At 49.0% G+C, this 19,738-nt stretch overlaps 1 protein-coding gene across 7 annotated transcripts in view; it reads left to right on the top strand.

Annotated features, from left to right (window-relative positions):
* Positions 1-19,738, top strand: part of AGAP1 (ArfGAP with GTPase domain, ankyrin repeat and PH domain 1) — a 561,603-nt gene that overhangs the window by 149,150 nt on the left and 392,715 nt on the right. For 2 of the 7 annotated variants that reach the window (XM_087424644.1, XM_087424648.1), the window contains exon 1: positions 9,223-10,377. The exons of 2 other annotated variants lie outside the window; for them this stretch is intronic. In XM_087424644.1, coding sequence (XP_087280770.1) covers positions 9,390-10,377 — 988 coding nt within the window. In that variant the 5' untranslated portion in view covers positions 9,223-9,389. Of the gene's footprint in view, positions 1-9,222; positions 10,378-19,738 lie in introns of those variants that run through there. 3 more of the 7 variants (XM_087424645.1, XM_087424643.1, XM_087424646.1) reach the window with 2 other exon arrangements.

The raw sequence follows: 19,738 nt of genomic DNA, 5'->3' as shown, positions 1-19,738 counted from the left end.
GAAATAAAGGGAGGAGGGCGAGTGGACTCTGGAGTAGTTGGGAGGAGGTTGGGGGAGGGCTGGAGGGCATGCAAATGGAGGAGAGGCTTTTGCTGAGGGCTGCAAGGAGCAGAGGCTTTTGTTTCTGTTTGTTTATTAAATGGGGGATAATTGGGTATTTTCCTGTGCTGGCAGAAGGAGAGAAGATGATTGTGATTGATAGGACAGGGTCCATTTGCCTGCTCTCTGAGCAGGAGAGATGGGTGTGGTTGGGAGGCCGAGAGTAAGGCAGCTCTGAACACTCGGCCTGAGGTCTTCCTCAAAAGGTATAGTGCCGCCATGTTTTCAGGGAAGGCAGCGAGCTTGGATAGTTGGAATGGGAAAGTGGGGGTGCAGGGCTGCAGTGAGGGCCTGCCTGGCACTGCAGTTGTGTGAGATCTGCAATGGGGCTCGGAGATGTAGCTTCAGTGTTCCCATACTTAAACATGCACAAGAATCTCCTAGAGATGTGCAGGTTTGGGGTGGGGGCTGAGTTCCCAGCTGATGCTGATGTTGCTGGTCCGTGGACGCATCATGAAGAACCCCGCTCCAGTGGGCTGGAGTTTGGATGGACCCACCTTTGGGGCGAGTCCAGGCGGGGTCTTAGAAGCATCAGGGGCAGGCAGAGTGGTGGCTGGAGTAGACAGCCTGATGTCCCTTGGCCTTGGCTGGATAGAGAAGGATATGAAGGACTGGAAAGGAAAGGATGCCCTAAAATGAGCCTCCTGACAGGTGTGGTGGAAGCTCTGGAAAGAAAGGATGGCCAGCATGGAAGATTGTGGGCAGAGAATGGGCTGTGGGAGGCCGAGATTGTAGGCAGCGTTAGTCCCAGGTAAGTCAAGGGCATGGCTATGGGAGGAGGCCCTGGGGACACAGGGAAGGAAAAGACCACTGGAGTGGAGAGGCGGGTGTGACCTGGTTCTCCACGCAGATGCTGAACTCCCTGAGTCACCTCCTTTGGGGTGGAGTGACAGAAGGGACCCAGGGGGATGGCATGTGAATCCTAGCTCTGTGTATCCACTTGCTGCCAAGCCAACTAGTAATGTCTTCGATGGTTCTAAGACTTTGCAGTTAGAGGCTTTCCAGGCTGCCTTTGATCCTCGGACAGTAGTGCTCAGAGCTGAGTAGCTTAAGCTCCATTAACCTCCTTCCAAATTTGGAAAGTTTTGTGTTGATACGTAACCAACCAGATTGCTGTCTTCAGCAAGACCCCTAGGGACAGAGATGACGTTGGAGGGGAGGATCAGTAAAGATTTGAGTACTGTAAATTGTTTGTCCTTGGCAGTTTGATTTATCATTGCTCCGCCTGGTCATCCCCCCACTTCCTTCATGGAAGATTCTGGAGTTGGTGGTGCTTTTTTAAAGGAGGCAAGCGGAGTGCCCCGTCGTGAGTAGGTGAGGAAGCTCAGTAGCTGCACGAGTCCAGACGAGCTCTGCCTCCCCACCCCAGCATCTTCCTGCTGCAGGAACACCTCTCCCCTGCTCTTTGCTCCCTGGTTGCTGATGGCTGGTGCGTGGCCAGCAGATGAGAAGACTCGGATGTTTTATTCCATTTTACTGTGTCAGAACTGGTCTCCGTGATCCACTTCTCTTCTTTCCCCAGAGCTGGAGTGCAATGGTAACTACCAAGAAGGTGGCTGCCGCCACCAGCCTCCCATGGCGTGTTTATCCTCCCAGCCTGGGGAACACTGAGCTTATGGCTCGTTGGTTCATAAAGGCAGGAGGGTGGTCACGTGTCTCCCACTGTTGATGCGGGGGCGGGGTGTGTTTGGGCTTTGAATAGGCATCTTAGTCGTGTTTTCAACATTTAGAGAAAAATATATCAAACCTTCAAGTCCCCTGGGCACAGATAAAAGATTTCCAGATATCTCAGCAGCCAGATCCCAAACTGAACGCAGAAGTGATAACTCTGTTAAAATCGGCTTTTCTTTTGGGGTCAGTGGATCTAAAGACAAGCTTGGTAAACATCCAGATGTTGTCAGTGTATTTAGGTGGCTGTTCTTTGACACGGCACTCTGGGAGGTTATTAGGGGGTCTTTATCAGACCCTTCCCTATGTTTTGATGGTGATGTCTGTAGCAAGACGACTGTGCAGATGTGGAATCCCTTCCAGTGGATCCTGCAGAGGGAAATGTTCCTAGATAGGCCCAGCCCCGCGTGCCCTCAGAGACTGGGGACATTAGGTAATCGGTAGGCATTTCTTGGGTTTTCTCCAGACAAATTCCAGAGCTTCGTTGCAGCTGTCCAAGGGACAGGTGCAAAGTGTGTGTTGCCCCTGATTAAATCCTTCTGATTTCCTCAGCTTAATCTCTGCAGCGAGCGAAGACTGGATGGCAGAAAGGGGGAGCCTCCTGGGTGGGGAGCCTCCTGGGAGGAAGCTCTGGCTGTAGCCAGCGTCTGGCCCCTCTAGAGTGATGGTGAATGGGAGCTGCCTCGGTTGTCACACCAAGTCACATTTGTATTTGTTTCCCGAAAGTGGGGGTTAATAGATTTGGTTTAAATTTTATCTTAAGTCACCTCTGCCTCACACTTAGCAAGGAAGACCACCAAGAAATTTCTGACATTTTCTTTTGTTCGCAAATGAGAATCTACTCACACTGACACTTATTGGCACATCTTAAAAATCAAGACGACTTCTCATTGGCCTACTTCAGTGGATCTGAAGTTTTAGCCTGGTTTTAGACACTTCCTGTTGGCTTGCTGGACCCAACTGTGTGGGGGAAGGAGCTCCAGGCTGGGGGTTGGATTCAGGTCTCTTTCAGCCCTAGCTTGCTGTAATCTAAACGGCTCTTCCTGTTCCCAGAGGATGGAGTGATGTCTCCCTGACCTAGGAGAGGGGAGAACAAGGAGGGGTCAGTTTGATAAGGTAGCCCTGTGTCCATTGGCCCGTCCCGCCCTGCACACAAGTCCCTGCAAGGGCTCAGGGCGGAGCTCTCTGGCGGGCAAGCCAGTGAGCTTGGCTGAGATCACGCATGTTCTCCTGTGCTCCTGTCCGGGCCTGGCCAGTGCTGGCTGGCTGGCTCCCCACAGGGGGCTCTTGGGTCAGAGCTTCATGCACCTTGCTTAGGATATTTTCTAATTAAAACTAAGACAACGTTGCTTTAGATTTTAAATAATTAATATTGGCAAAACATTTTTTTTCCTTTCTAGCGTTTTAATCATGTCCATGATACTTACTCATTTAAACTAACTGTAATTGATGGTGTGTCTATCACAGAATGAGGACCGATGGTGGCCTCATCCATAACTATTGCTGTTCTTCCTGTTTGGGGAAGGATTACTGGAAATAATTGCTTCTCTCTTGTGGAGAGACTTTCTGGAGCTTTTCATCAATATATTCAGAGGCAGGAATTCAAGGAATGGTTGAATTAATAAAACAGTGAAATGACAGGTTGGGAAAATGTAGGAACCACTTACCCCATTTCCACATGAGTGTGCTGCCTGTCTCTTTGGAGCGGTGGTTCTTTGCTGGTGCCATTTTGCCCCCCAGCAGACATATGACAATATTTGCACTCATTTTTGGTTGTCATGACTGGGGGGCTGGTTGCTACTGGCATTCAGTGGGTAGAGGCCAGGGATGCTGCTAAGGTTCCTACAATGCCCAGGACGGCCCCCCAATAAAGAATGATCCAGCCCAGAATGTCCATAGTGCCAAGGTTGAGACACCCTGCTCTGGATGAAAGCCAAATACCATCTCCCTTTTTGAAGCCTTTTTTTGAGTGTTTCAGCTAGAAATAATCATTTTGTGCCTTCCTCTTATCTACCTCTTTCTTACACAGGTAACACTGTCTTCTGGGTGTGGTTATTTATGACACTTGTCAATCCCCATCTCCCCCGCCAACAGCTCCTGCATCACTGAGCAGGGTGCTCTGGGCATGGTTGACAAGCTTCACCCTGCTATCTACATGCCGGATGACAGAAGACCGCAGGTGGTCCTCTTGCTGAAATATTGGAGGTCCACCAAATGTCGAGGTCAACATTCCTGATTTGCTTGGCAGAGAAAATCCTCTGCAAGTAAAATTTGAGCACCCACACTGCTGCCCCACGCAGGTGTGTTTGCCTCTTGTCAGCATCCTGTGTTCATCTGTCATCTAGGAATCGGTGGGAAGGCTGCCCAGAGAAACCCTTTTCTCTGATGCGGGATGCTAAACTGCACTCGAGATACCACTGGGATGGATCTCCCACTCTTCCTCTGCCCCCCACCCACCCACCCAGCGGCACCCAGCTCCCTGGCCTCCTACAAAACTGCGTGATTCTCCGACCTTGGGATGTGTTTGGGTCGAAACTGAAGAAACCCTTTCTTTCTTCTAAGGTCAAACCAAATTCGGATTTGATAAGTAGTCGCCGACCTGTTATTCTCACTCTCTAGGTCTAGAGCATGCTAGTGTTGCCCACCGAGGTTACATTGTGGGGGCTCCTGTTGAAATTGAAGAGGATATAGAGCACAGGTGCTGACTTAGGTGTCTGTGTGTCGTTCCACAGTCCCATGGTTTGGCTGCTGGTCCTTGAGGGAAGACACAGGCAGGATGTAGATACTCAAAGGACCTCCCTTGGTCTTTCTTCCTGCTGGATCAGAATGGCCTTGCCCCAGAGACCGAGTATACTCATCCTTCTGCGACTGGAGGACAGGGGTCAAGTCCTTATCTCTTTTACGGTTCCACTTTTAGCCTTTAGCTTATAAAATGGGAAAAATGGTCTCTTAATGAGTTCAGCCCGGGCAGGGTTGATTGCAGAGTCGTCGGTCTGCAGAAGCTGAACGTCATGGAAGAACTAAGATCAAAAACCATTTCTCCTGTGATGATCTGACTTGAGTCTCGTGCCAAGGTAAAACATGAAATTGTTAGTAAAACACACGTCTTTCTTTTTGCTTCTTATGTGTACCTGCCAGTCAACCTGCTGCTAGAAAATAGCCTTTAAAGTGCCCCATGAACTGGGGGATGGGTTCTTTGTTGGCTGCTAGGGTGGACATGCAGAGGCTAGGGCAAGGTCAGTGCTTGGCCAGTTTCTGTTGCCTGCAGACGTGGTTCTGCTAAGATACTGTAAACCTGATTGTCAGCCAGCAAGTTCTGTTATTTGGAAAGTCAGCTGACTACCGGAGGTTTCCTTTAAATAAGGTTTATCAGCTCTAGTAACACTTACAAAATAATATTCCCACAGAGGAGGTTTAATTTATAGGCAGCTAGAAATGGACCGGGACAGGGAAGTCGTGGGAGGGTGGCCAAAGGATCTGATAGACTTGGAACTGGGAGAGCAAAGCCAGCTGCTGAGGGTGATGAATGGGGGCACCGGTAGGGCTGTCCCCCTGTCCTGGACCCCCCTATGCAGTCTTTCCCTCTCGGGCATTGGCGTCTCTGCAACGCTGAGGCTTTGCCTGCTGCCTGCTGTGTTTGGTTTTGATGTAGCTGAGAGATCAACTACAGGCTTTTTTTTTCCCAGCAAAAATGGTGATATACTCTAAGGCATGGAAAAAATCCAGAGATGATGGTTCAGAGGGATCAGTTTAAAAAGCAACAGGAAAATAAGCATAATGCCACCTGAACATATAGAGTATGATTATTTTTATTTTTAAAAGGCCGGTCTGGCTGTGTGAAAGGGGATTTAGATGTTGGAGTGACAGCTTCTATCTGAGCCTCTGATTCTTTGCGTCGGAAGAGCCCATGTATCCAGGGCACTGGGGAGAGGCAGCTCTCTCAGCTCTTTCCATCTAGACAGTCAGGCCTAATGTGCAGTCATTACGATTCGTGTGGCAAATAAGTGCTTCTTTGTGAGGCGGAAAAGCACTAAAAGATAGTGAACATACTGGGCTATGGCTAAGAGGTTCCCTGCTTTAGTGTCATCTAAGATTCAGTGTCATCTAAGGTGGATCAAATGGAATCTTCTACTCTGCACCCTGCGTCCTCATACGGCAAAGTGCAAAACTTGGGCTGGATTCTGGAAACCATGCAACAGTCAGAAGGCAGTAACAGTTCAATATTTGAGCTCTAAAGGAATGCAATTTTATTTTTTTACCTTGGGCTCTATGCATGCCTCAGATAAGAAGATATATTTATATATCTTAATTAGAGGCCAACTAATTTCATATTAAAATTCGTCTCAATATTTGAAAGTTGCCGTGGTCTCATATAGTGAGAATGGGCCCCAGGCTAAGTTAGGAGTGGTGGGTTCTGGTCCCACCATCGCCCCTACCAGAGATCCCTGCCTGTCTGCTTACAACCCCAGTTGGCCTTCAAGTCTATGTAGCTGCAGCTGTAAAATTTTAGACTTTTGCCAAATCTTAGTGGTGCTCATCCGTTAGACAGACAATGCTGGGCTCTGCATTGCCATCCATCCTATCATCTCCCTCACTGGCTTTTCATGGTAAATCAGCCTTGAAAACTGCAGCATTTTTCACGTGTTTGTGACTTCCTTGAGGACAGAGACCCTGCCCTCTCACAGTGCAGTGTTGGAGTAGGTGTCCCTATATTTGATGAATAAATGAATAAATGAAAACTTGCTCAGATATTGAGATATCATTTGTGTTCATGTCAAATTCAAGAATAGTCACACAGTTCTGTCTGTCTCTCTCCGTTGCCAACAAAGCAAATGCTGATACCAAGACAAAAAAAATGACATTGTAGCACAGGAATGGGCACAGGCAGTGTGACTCCAAGACTCCAGGCTCAGCTCTCAGCGATGAGCTGTGTAGCCTTGGGGAAAGCACCTACCCTCTCTGAGCCTCTGCATCTCCCTAACCTGTTGGGCTGTAGAAACCTCATTCTGATGGGTCATTACTGCCTGTCTCCTATTCTAGAAGTTGGTGGTTCTTGGGTCTTATCAAAGAAGGCTTTTTATTGAAACTCAGAAGGTAAGACTGATCTTTTCGGGGGTTCTGCACCTTTGCAGCGAGGACATGTTAGAGGCACCGGTCCTGAACCTTTGAGTGCCAGGAGCAGATGGATGGAGCTTGCAACCCTATGATGGTGGCAATCATGTCATCCAGGGAGAGCCACTGAAGGTGGTCACATGTTTTAAAGTATTTTTTTAATAGACTTTATTTTTTAGAGCAATTTTAGGTTCACAGCAATATTGAGCAGAAAGTATAGAGAATTCCCACACAGCCCCTGTCCCCACACATGCAGAGCCTCCCCCCATCAACATCTCCACCAGAGTGGGACATTTCTTACAACTGATGAATCTACACTGACATGTTGTTATCACCCAAAGCCCATAGTTTACATTCAGGTTCACTCTTGGTGTTGCACCTTCTATGGGTGTGGACAAATGTATAACGGCATGTATCCATCATTATGGTATCATACAGAGTATTTTCCCTGCCCTAAAAAATCCTCTGTGCTCTAAAGTATCTTTTTATTTATTTATTTATTTATTTTGGTGAGGAAGATTTGCCCTGAGCTAACAACGTGCCAGTCCTCCTCTATTTTGTATGTGGGTCACTGCCACCGCATGGCTGCCAATGAGTGGTCCACACCTGGGAACTGAACCTGGGCTGCTGAAGCAAAGCGTGCTGAACCTAACCCCTAGGCCACAGGCCTGGCCCCTACAGTATCTTTATAAAAATAAAACTGAATCAACTAGCAGGCTTTCTGATCTATCTCATTAAATCTGAATAGTTAATTTCACTCTGAGATAGAATCCAGATGTCCTAGGCTATAACGTCCTTCATAAAAGACCTAAGGATTCGTCTTGATAATCTTTTCAGTGCCATGAACACAATAGGTGCCCCATAATTACTTGTTAACATGTTAAAGAAGGGAAACCAGCACTTTACAGTCCTCGAATCCCAGAGTAACGCCTGGCCACTGGCACTTTCCCCAGAAACAGCCTCCTGCACCATCTTTGGCATTTCCTGGAGAAGGCTGTGTAAGAAGCATCCAGTTTGATTACTGGACATTATATTTATGATATTTTTCTTCCAAAACTTTTAAACCAGCAAACCGAAACATCTATGTTTAGGACATCATGAAGAACGGATATGTGGATCAACTGCGTGTGTGTTTTGTGCTGCATCAGATAATATCAAGAACCAGTATCTGTAAGAGCCAGGAGGGAGCGAGTGGGGGAATCTGACGGAAGAGAACTCAATATTACATATTAATGGTGAATATTGAGCGCTTACACAGAATGCCTGGCACAGAACGTCTCAGCTAATTCAGTCCTCACGAGAAGACTCAGGGTTTAGGTACTGTTCTCTTCATCCCTACTTTATAGGAGTAAAAACTGAGATGTCTGGGAAGTGGACACGCCCACCTTGGACAGGCAGGTCTTGTTTCTTCCTGTTCTTAAGCACTGTCTGCTCCTGCCTGCTATCCGGGGCAACAAGTGCTGTCTGTCAGGAGCCTTTCCCCGCACATTTGGAAGATGCTCCTAAAATGTTATTTTAGGGGTGAAACTGCATGGTCCTTCACCTGGAGGGCAGTGGTGTGCATCATAGGGAAGCTGCTATCCTCGTCTTTTCTTTGTTCTCTTCTCCCGGGATGTGAAGTTAGGGGGTAACAGTACCTAAGATACCTTTTTTTTTTAAAATTTTTTTTAACAAATACATTGTTTGAGTTTCATTCTCTTTAAAGCTCCATGCTTGGGAGAGATGCTTCATATAAACCCGCAGTAGGTGAGAGATGTCCCTTATTTTGTGTTTTTTTGCAAGCCAAGCCCTGGAGGGTTGGCGTAGGGTTAGGGTTCAGGCGGGGCACGAGGCCGGGCCCCCGGAGGCTCCGGTCCGCGCGGCGGCGATCCACTCCGGCACTTGTGCCTTCCCGCCGGGCCGCGCTCCCGCCGCTGCCGCGCTCCCGGGACTCGGCGGCCGGGCTGGGCGCGCGGCCCGCGGTCGCTGCACGTCGGCCCCCGCCCGGCGCGCGTTTCCATTTTAAACAGCCGCCCGCCCGCCCCTCGGCGCGGCCGGCGCAGCTGCCCGCGCGGCCGGGGCCCAGGGAGGGGCGGAGGCTGCGGAGCCGGCGAACTGTGCAAAAAAAGCCCGGGGATGCGAGCGGGCACCGCGCCGTAGACAATGAAGCCGCGGGCGCCGCCGCCCGCCCCGGGCCCTGCGCGCCGCGGCCGCACCTGCCGGCGAGACCGTCCCCGCGCCTGACCGCCCGCCCGCCGCTCCGCCCACCGGCCCCGCCGGCCCATGGCTCGGCGCCCCGGGCCCGGACCCCCGCACTTGGGCCGCGCGGCGCACGGGCGGGCGGGCGCCAGGGCGCCGTCCCCGCAGCCTGAGCGCGGCGCTCGCGGCGAGCGGGGGGCGTGGGCCCTCTCCGGGCGCGCCCGCTCTCTCGGTCTCGCCTGGTGACCGCCCCGACTGCGCGGCCCAGCCCGCGGCGCGCTGGATGCGGCGGGGCCCCGGCGGGCGGCGCGGCGGCCGCGGCCCCGGGCGACATGTACCTGCTGGACGGCAGCGGGGAGCCCGCGTCTCCGCCCGCGGACGCGATGCCGCGCGGGACGCCCCCCAGGAAGACAGTCTACCGCATCTCCGTGACCATGGTCAGGAAGGAGCAGCTGGCTGCGCCGGGCCCCGGAGGCCCCGACCCGCGCCCGGCTCGGAGACCCCGGCCTGCGCGTTCCCCAGACGCGCCCGGGAGGCTCGTGGAGGAGGCCGAGGAGGCGGCGGGCGCTGAGGACCCGGAGGGCTGCCGGCCGCGCGCCTGGGACTTCCGCACCTTCCGCACCCGCAGCACCGGGCAGCTGGAGCTCGGGCGGCTCCGGCCGTGCGCACGCGGCCAGGGGCCCGCGGACCTAGCCGGTAGCCCCCTGGCCATGGAGGAGGGGCCGGGCTCGCCCGCGCCTGGCAGCCCCGACGTCGAGGGAGCCCGGGCCGCGCCCCTGCGGCGGAGTCTCAGCTTCAGGCACTGGAGCGGGCCCGAGACGCCGCAGGGCCGGGCCTTCGGCCGCGAGAGGCGCCACAGCAGCTCCGGGAGCCTGGCCTGGGCGCCCGGCGGGGAGGCTGCGGCCGGCGAGACTGCAGCCGCCCCCGGGGCCGCCCTGGAGCCCGCGGCCGCCTCGCAGCCCTCTTCAGAGAAGCGCAACACTCTGGACGTGGGCGAGGTGCTTAGCAAGAACGATGCGCTCTCGGACCTGGAGCGCTGGGAGCGCAGCAAGAGCAAGAACCGCACGCTGGACAACAGCGACCTGCAGCGGCTGGAGCGCGCGCGGGCCGCGGCCGCGGGCCCCGTCGCGGCCTCGGAGCACCGGCTGCTGCGCTTTTTCAGCGGCATTTTCGCGCGCAGGGACGGCGCGCCCGGCGGCGGCCCTTCCCCCAGGAGCGGCGCCGCGTCGCGGCCGCGCGGCTACTTCAGCAGCCTGCGGCGGGCCCCGGCCGACGCGCACTCGTCCAGCGCCGAGAGCATCGACGGGTCCCCGCGCAGAGGTGGGCGGCGCGGTCGGGGAGGGGAGGGCTGCGGTGGGAACTGGTGCGGCTCCGCAGGGTGCCTGCTCGGCTGAGCACGCTGGGACTTGGAGGCAGCCGAGGGACCTGCCCTCCCGAGTCACCAGCCGGCAAGCGGCCACGCCGGATGTGAGCTCGGGTAGTGCGGTTTTCCCCAGGAAGACTGCAGCGGTCTGTAAGCTCTTGACTGCCCCTGCTCCTAGCTGTGTGTGGTAGCGCCTTTCAGGGTCGGCCGTCTCAGCCCCTTTGAGTCTGCGGAGAGAGCACCTTGCCCGGTGGCGCCTTTCTCCCGCAGGCGCTGGCGCAGCCTTCTGAATGGGCAGGCCGGTGAGCTCGCTGCTGCGCGGCGCGCTTGCTGGCTGTGATGCCTGTGGGCTGCTGCAGGGAGCCCGGCCTGGGCCGCTGAAGCTGCCGTCCAGGTGGTGCTGCTTCTCTGGGAGAAGCAGCATTCCTCTTAATTTCTTCCTCCATCCCAAGCCCTAGCTGTCCTGTAGGCACTACCGTCTGTGAGTGCTGTCACGTGGCCTCGCTCTCACTATTGCTCTTCTGGTAAAGACAGTTCACCCCACTGGGCAGGGATGTCGGCCTCTCTTCCTACGGCCTCCCTGCCAACTGGCGTCTTATGGGGAGAGCAAGTCTGGACAGAATTCTGTCTCCTAGTAATACTGTATGATAGCATACAGCCAGGAGAATCACGGCCCTGCAGCCTGTTCTGAAATCCCAGTTCTGTGTTCTCTTATGATTTCAACAGGGGCCTTGCAGGGACGGTTCTAGAGACAGATAGGATAATATTCCCTTGCAAGAATCAAGTAACCTTCTGGTAGCGTTTGTGGGTCAGAATCCTCCAGAAACGGCAAAACACAGACCTGGTCTCTCCACGTGCTGGAGCAGTACTCTGAAGGCAAGAGCCTGGGGTGGGTGGTGGGGCCAGATTCTTACACCCTATTCCTGGGGAGGATGCCTAAAGATGTTGTCCCCATGCATTGCATGGTCGTTAGTAACATCCCCTATGCTAATTACCAAAACTCTGCTGCTGATAGAGATAAAGGTAGTTGGACAAGCATTGCAGTGTGGGCTTTTGATTAGAGATTTTCAACTGCTAACTCACCACCCCTGGAGAGGGTCTCCCTTCCTAGCGGACTTCACCTGTTACTGACTGCTTAGGGTGCATACCAAAACCATGCAAAAGAAATCAGTGCCCTCCCTGAAGCATTTGTAAGGTAAACTGAAGACAATTGATGTCATGTTCTGATACGCTTCTAATGATCCTCAGAATGTGATAGAGAATGTTGGAAACCAAGCAGTTGAATGTGCCGTAGGGTTAAAATCTGAATTTTCTTATTAGTGAGGATATAAAATAAAGTTATCTGTTGCCAGGCTTGCATTTGTTTAACTTGCTGTACGCATCTTGTGTTTTAACCTGCCTTGGAATACTACGTTAGAAGGTATTATGTTTTGACTCTAACCATTATCCCATCCCTTCCTACATGCTGTTAAAATATCAAAGATGACGTGAGTTATTTTAGTAAAGCGATTCGTTTATATGAAGTTGCTACTGGCATCGTTTGTGTTCACTGGAAATGCAGATCACAGGTCCCAGTTCTCCCTCTAATAGCAGGCTTGCATCTTTGTTCTTGTGGGCTTTGTAGAAAATAGTAATTAGCTGCTTGGGTTCCAGACAAGTATGCATCGTAGAGAGGGAGGGAGAAGTGCACAGACATGATTTAGAATTAATGTATTTCATGCGGTACCTATTGATACAACGTAAAAGCTTTTGGGGTTTGGGATTTTCCTGTCTGGTCAAATGGATTGGTAGTTGATTTGGAATAGTAAAGCTGTGGAGTGTGGTGGAATTTTCCCCTCTAGGTCAGTATAAGATAACAATAATAGTAATAATGATAATAATGCTTGGTTTGTTTGCCCCTTGTGGCCAGTTCTTCTCAGGGTGGAATTATTTTGGTCTGAGACATAACACTAGTATTGTGGGTTGCGTGAAAAAGCTGTTAATGAACTAGGTTACGGCACACACAATCAGAACTCCGGGGCTTTACTTTATTCTGAAGTTCTACGTAATCACAAAAAAAGCTGTTGTAACTCTTTCACCTGCCTTTGGCTAGAACGTCAGTGTTCTCAAGATTTTTGTAAGGCCAGTATCTATTACAAGGACAAAGTGCAGCCCCCAGAGCTTTCAGGTATTCTCGTTTTATTATATACTTTTCCACTTTTTGTATATTTGCTTCCTATGACAGATTATTCATAATTTAGGTGCTATTTAAATGAGGTTTTGAATTCAGGGTAAAGTTCTCTAAGGCAGCTTTCAGATGCAGTAGAACTCGGGCTCAGTTTCCCTGTCCACAGGGCAAAGGTCCACAAAGCCTTGCGCCAACTGTGGGGCCAGGTGTGTTTGCAGGACTTAGAAAATTTGGATTTTATGAAAGTAAAATGGTGCAACAGTGCGTGTGAGGTTGGGCAGCACTCTGTAATCAGACACTAATAATTTGTAGCAAAGCCTGAGATTTTCACACTCAATATGATAAATTATGTTTTGCCACCAAGAATCTGCGAAACGTTTGTGACTAAAGCTTCCATTTTCGGAACTTTTTGGATTTCAGGATTACAGATAAGCTATTGTGGACCTGTAACACGATATGTATATATCTGGAGGAGCATCACTAGCTTTCTTTAAATCTTGGCCACAAGGTATTAAAATGTGAAGTTCTTTAAGCATAAAGGAAATTAGAGAAGAGTTGTTATCCAGGCAGGCTTTCCTTTTGTTAAGCTCTTTCAGCTATTAAATTTTTGAATTAACTGTAGGAAATAACTTTAGTGGACTAAGTAATTATTACGTTAAATAGTTTAAATGGTTTACTTGGCTACTTAGAGTTATACGCCTTGTCTTAGACGAGGTACCTGTGCTGGAAATAGGGAAGCAGGACAGAGCCTTATTTTAAAACACACACAGGCTCACGTGTCATGGACCTATCGTTTTCCTGTATTCTTAATTCAAGGCACTAGGGTGAAAGGATTGAAGCACCTACCTTTGTAGGATGATTCTCGTGTGCTTTTTTTTTTTTTTAAAGATTTTATTTATTCATTTTTTCCCCCCCAAAGCCCCAGTAGATAGTTGTATGTCATAGGTTCACTCTCGTGTGCTTTTTAATCCCTGTTGGTACTCGGCTGTTTAGGCGCTTCCTCTTCCTTCCCCCTGATGGATAACAGTCGCCTCCCAGAGCTGCAGGGCAGCTGTTCTCTGTAAGGGTCATAGCTATTAGCGAGCCCTAGAACATTGCAGAGAGGCCCTGTGTCGGATCAAAGGCAGTTTCCTGTCACCTGATACACATGTATTAGGGCAGAGTCTGTTGACACAAGTATAATTTAATACAAAGAAAGATCAAATAATAAATGATTAATTACATCGTAGGGTGTCCCTTTCTGGTGCATGCTCTCTGCATCTCAGCCAGTCTACAAACACTTCTTGGAACCAGCTGCAGGCTGTGCCCGTCCAGAGCTCACGTGTCTTCAGGGTGTTCTGTTGCTGTCAGAGGGATTGATTACACTAATAAAGTGATTCATTGATAGCCCTGACTGAGGTTAGCTTTTTAAATTAGTAATTTACAACTGATTTCTGACAGCACATTTTTACGAGTGGCTTTGTTCTTTAATTTCTGATTCCCTTGATTTGTATCACTCAATTTGTGTAGCTTGATAGACTGTTTTATATAGTTAAAAAAAAATTCAGTGGAGAAAGAGGAAGCAGCAATTAAATGAAATAAAATTACAGAAATAACAATACATTTTTATTTTTGAACTTGATTTGTTACTGAAAAGGACACACATGGTTTTAAAGAAACAAAATAACTCAAAGTTTCTCGTTTGAAACATTTTGAACTAATTACATAGTTAGCGTTTCAGAGTTTACTTGCTTTTATAAATGACTCCAGATAGCAATTTAGGAAAACCCCCATTGTTTTTGTTACAGGGTTGAATTGCTCTCCTTGAGACAGAGCAGCCTGGAAGATCAGCCACGGACCCTCTCGGCAGACGCTGGGGGCTTGAGCCATGTCTTACTGCATTTATTTTCTCCATTTGGAGCCCATGTGTCAGCATAGTCACCTGTTAGCATCTTTCTTTATGTCAACCTGGGATATCCTGCCACCAAAGAAATGTGCAAACAACATCTGCTTAAACAGATCCTCCAGTTTTTAATATAGGCCCATTGCAGAAATCTGGCTGGTTATACAATTAACAAATACGTTTTGTTTGGAAGTATAAGACCCAGCTATCAAGCACTTGGTACTGCTTTTCTTTTTTTGAGTTGTCTTGTTTTTCTATTGCATTAACAAACGTTTGTTGAGTTTCTATGGTGTATTCTGTGGTAGGAACAGGGAGCTAGAGGGAACTTCCTGTCTTCAGAGGTCAATAGCCTGTTGGGGGAGATGGAGATGTTCCAATGAATCACAGCTTCACAGGATACTTAGGGGAAGGTATGGCTGTATTTCTCTGCACAGCATACCTCCATTAGAGCATTAATCCCAGAGTGTAATAATAACCTCGTGTACATGTCTGCCAATTCTCATAGTCAGTGAGTTCCTTCTGGGCACAAAGCCTGTATTATTCCACTTTGTACTGTAAGAGCACTGTGCTTGTCACGTAGACTTTTAATAAATGTTTGTGAGAGGAATTAATGAGAAGACTGGGGGACATGAAAAAGGGGAGCAGATGTCCTCGAGCTAGGGAAGGAGTTAATGAAGCCCTCACAGGGGGATAAAACAATTTGGGTCTTGCAGGATCAGTAGGAGTTTTCCAGGTGGCAAAGAGGAGATTCTCTGCCAGCAAGGTAATTGGGATTTCTATAGTTAACTCCTAAGAAATCATTCCTGTTCCCCAGATCTATACAACTAATGTCAACGTCAAGCATTAAAAAGGATGTTACAGTTTCCACAATGAGCTTTTATTTTCAAGAAAAAAATATTTTTTGGCATAAGTTTTTGTTTTTGATAGGAGATCTCCTTTAGGCGGTTGTTATTTATTTTTTTGGTAATTTGAAACTATATCAATTTTTTTTTTTTTTTTTGTGAGGAGGACCAGCCCTGAGCTAACATCCAATGCCAATCCTCCTCTTTTTTTGCTGAGGAAGACTGGCCCTGGGCTAACATCCATGCCCATCTTCCTCCACTCTACATGGGACGCCACCACAGCATGGCTTAACAAGCGGTGCGTCGGTGCACACCCGGGATCCGAACCGGCGAACCCCGGGCCGCCACAGCGGAACGTGTGCACTTAACCGCTTGTGCCACCGGGCCGGCCCCTGAAACTATATCAATTTAAAACAATATCACAGTGAGTAAAATAATGAAAAACAGTGAAGGTTTTATTTATTGAGGACAGTGATTGAGATAAAGTATATCCAGCTGCAGTTATATCCCCAGGTGATGAACAGAATTGGTATTAAGGTCAACAGATTAGCAAAAAGAAGGGAGATTATTGTCTTTGCATCATTTTAAGAGCAGTACCATCTGCCTGCCATCATTTTACTCTAGGTTTTGTTCAGCCCAAATTAGTCTTCTGTAGTGGTGATATTTACTTTTTTGTAGGTGACAGCCTTAGAAATTATGTTTCTCATATATTTCACTGGATGTAGGCATCCACATTCGTTAGTTCTCTTTTCTCCTGTTAATTTCCTTAAGACATTAATGTAGATGCTCCTATAATTAAAAAAATGTTAGTGCAGGTCTTCATTTGGCTGGTTTTAATTCAAAGATGGGTCTTGGCCCTTTGTTTTCTTATAATCTCTTGTTTTCATTTTCGTGGTCAGTTTTCAATTCTGACATCACTAATGGATCTAAAGACTCAGAAAGCTTATTAAAAAATAAGCTTGCCTTGGTCGGAAGATGGGAATACTCTGTTCCCTCGTTCAGCACCAGGTGTAGCAGGGAGAGGTCTTTATCTGACTAATGAAGATAATTTTTGAGAGGTACATTTCAGTTGGTGGGGTGAAAGGGAAAATGAGAGTTAACTTTCTTACCCAGTCCCTTGTTGGAGGTGATACAAAGTGTTGAATCGATTTCTGGGGTGGGCATTAGCTCCGAGATTTTGCATGACGCCGTGTAGTTGTTTTGGTCAACATGCAGGACCCCTGACTGTCTTTGGGTACCAGTGGGATACAGATTCATGTGAGTGGATGTTCATTTGTTTGATGTGGTTGTCAAAGGGAATCTTGTGTCGTCCTCTGTCCCCCCCCCGGCCCCCCCAACCCCGTGCCTGCCATTGCAAGGGCTCTTTTCAGCTGTCCTGCTGACTGTCAGACACTTGAGAACTGACTTCGTAAACAATGCCACCAGCCTTTCCCATGCATCTCCTGCCCTCTGTAGTTCTTACACCAGATCAGAATTACCCAGAAACCACTTCTTCAGTTGATGTGGGTGGGGGACAGTGGGTATTTCTCTAGTTTGTACCTTCCCATTCCAATTAGCAAGGGCTTTAAAACAATGGGAAAACCAGTTGGTCTGTGAAATAAGTGAAACAGGATTTTGGACTTACAAAGGGATGCATATTTGTAGTGTGCTTTCCTGGAACTTCAGTCCTGCCGCCTTAGACGTGGGCACAGCTGCTTACAGTGTGGTAGCCCTGAGCAAGGCTGCTCCTTCCTCCTGTGGTGCTGCACAGCTCAGCCATAGCTCGGAGACGCTTTTATCTTCTTGTTCCGATTATTCTAGTTCCCAAACTAGAATCCCAACCTTCTGCGAGTCTGACCTCTCTGGTATTTAAGAGGAGGTGCCTAATCTGCTTTCCTGATCTGGTTCATGGAAGGTGCTGGAAACCAAGTTGATTCAAGACACTGGGGATTTTTAATTTGAAAGAGAAGCCTGGAAGCATGCAGACTTGTCTCCCAGTATTTGAGAAGCAGACATAAGAAGGACCCTGTAGTTAGTGCTGATTGGTGAAACGCATAGGGAAAGGGATTTTGACTCAAAATTAGGAATTCGCTTCTCACAAGCCGAGCCATCACACTTTGGATCAGGCTGCCTCCCTGCATGGAGAGTTTCCTGTCACTGGAGGCTTCCAAGCATAGGCTTGTGGGGGAATCTTGGAAGGGGTGTTGTGTTTGTTGTCTGGGGGCCTAGAATCAATGGTCTTAAAGTCCTGTCCTAGTTTTTAAGGTCGAGAGTCCTTTCAGGATCTAGGATTTTGATGATTTTTGTACCTGGTCTTCTGGCTTTCTCCAAAACTTAAAGGGAGATAGATTTGTCTGTAATTTCTTTGGCCTGCCCTCCCACCTGTCCCCACCTGTGGCTCCTGCTTTGTTCTGCCGTCTAATCTGACTCATAATGAGAATTCTGCCTGCCAGCCAGGACCAATCTGCTCCCTGCTCCCCACTGGCCCCCAGCAGCTACCCCACCACTAGTGCTGTCTGGGCTCCGGTGGACCATCGAGTCCCTCACGGCTCTGATGCCATTTGACCTTTTGGCTTCCAGTGGGGGGTGATGTCCGTGCGTGACCTTAATCAGATTCTCTCATGGCCTTTGCTGCTTTCTTGCTTTCTCTTAACGTCCTGACTCAAAAACTGATTTCAGGTATGGGAGTAATATGATGATGGTGGCAGGAAAGAATGTTCTTCTGTTTCTTGTGGAAGACTTTTCAGTCGCCATGTGGAGAGAGCGCAGTGGCCTGAGTTAGTGGAATAAGTTTAGTCTTGGCTGCAGCAATTCAGCTAGCAAGATGCCCCAAGTCACTTAACTGCCCTGAACCCCATCTGCCTCATTCATTTCAATAAGCGTTTTGCTACCCACCCTGGCTGATTCTCAGGAAGGCCAGAAGTGAATGTGAAAGCGAGTACCGCACTCTGCAGCCCCACAGATCGTCTTTGCTTCTGAATGATTATCTATGATATGTTTTGCAAAAGACCCAAAGACAGAAAATATCAAATATGTGAGATGCTTGGATTTACACTTGCTATGAGATGTGCATTTGCCCCATCCCTGAAAATACAACAAATATAAATTAATCTCATATTTTGTTTTTACTGTGTCACCCTGTATTTTCTCATAATCTTCAGTTTAACTACTTCTTTTTAAATTGTTGACCATTGTACCTTAAAATTACGCGTGGGGAGAACAGAATCTTTTTTCTTTGGCTTAATCTTTTCCCCCCTCTTTCTTTATTCATGTAAGTGGGAGAGTAACTGTTAATTGGCACATATGGATTCATTTCATTCCTGATACAAGCCAAGTATGTGTTTATTTCAGAAAGCTGTTCTGAGTGCCACGTCCTAACACGGCCTCTCAAAATCCCAGCTTTCCCCCTGGAGGGATGGCAGCCGGAGAGCACGTTGCCTGAAAAGCGGAGATGTCTATGTCCCTGGCCGAAGCCCTCTTCCTGGTGGTGAATAGTGACTGATACTCCTCTTGGCAGTGACTTGCAGCCTTCAGAGTAATAGGCACTGATACGATATTTTTATCAAATTTGTTCAGTGAAGTGGAGTGTAATAAAGATCATTTGGTGCATTCCACATTATCTTCAAATATTTAGGTTTTCTAATATGATACAGATGGAGTCATTGGACCTGTGTTGGTCTCAAACCAACATTTTGACCCTTTTGTATATAAAATACTACTACTTTGGTTAAAAGCACCGTGGATTGACCCTTTAAGATTATGTCGTAAAACTTGCTCACCGTTAGTATCATGAAGTAACCCCAGTAAGAGGTGCTTCAGGTTCACGTGCAAGAGACCAGGGTGTGGGGAGCTGGCCCCATGACCAGACCTCTTGTGGGGACCCTCACTCCTAAGACTGAGGAGTGATAATTAAATATATACACACAGGAGATTGAGAAAATCTGCTTTGTCAGTCGAAAGGGGCTCAAGTATTAAACTGGGCAGCTCTGAGCAGGGTTTGAGGCTTCGGTCTGGCTGTGGGAGAAGTGTCCGGCCTGAGCATGGTGGGGGTGGGATGGAGTGGGGGTCTGAGCATGAACACTGGTATCCATAGGGGTCAGGGGCCCGGTAGCCCCCTCTGGAAGCCACTACTTGGGAAGTGTCCTTGGGCCTGCCCATTTGGACCAGTCTTGGATAACTCGATGTGTGACCTCTGCCGCCATGCCTGCTCTGTGTTCTGTGGGCTGGTGAAAGGGGAGCCAGGTCATATAGAGAGGCACTGAGGGCAGAAGGCCTCCCGGGGCCTTAGCTTTGCCTGGGAACAGGTGACAAGTGTTTGGGTTGGTGCTGACATGCAGTGTGCCTTCAGGCAGCATCCTGGCAGGTGTCCCCATCGCCTGCTTCCCCGTGTCCAGAATTGTTTGTTCCAACAGTTCTTATGCGGATCATCATCCTCAGGTCTCCTTGGG

Source organism: Ceratotherium simum, chromosome 37 (genome assembly GCF_057802395.1).
Source record: "Ceratotherium simum simum isolate JZ-2026a chromosome 37, ASM5780239v1, whole genome shotgun sequence".
Taxonomy (NCBI): Eukaryota; Metazoa; Chordata; class Mammalia; order Perissodactyla; family Rhinocerotidae; genus Ceratotherium; species Ceratotherium simum.
This window is presented reverse-complemented; position numbering and strand designations above follow the sequence as displayed.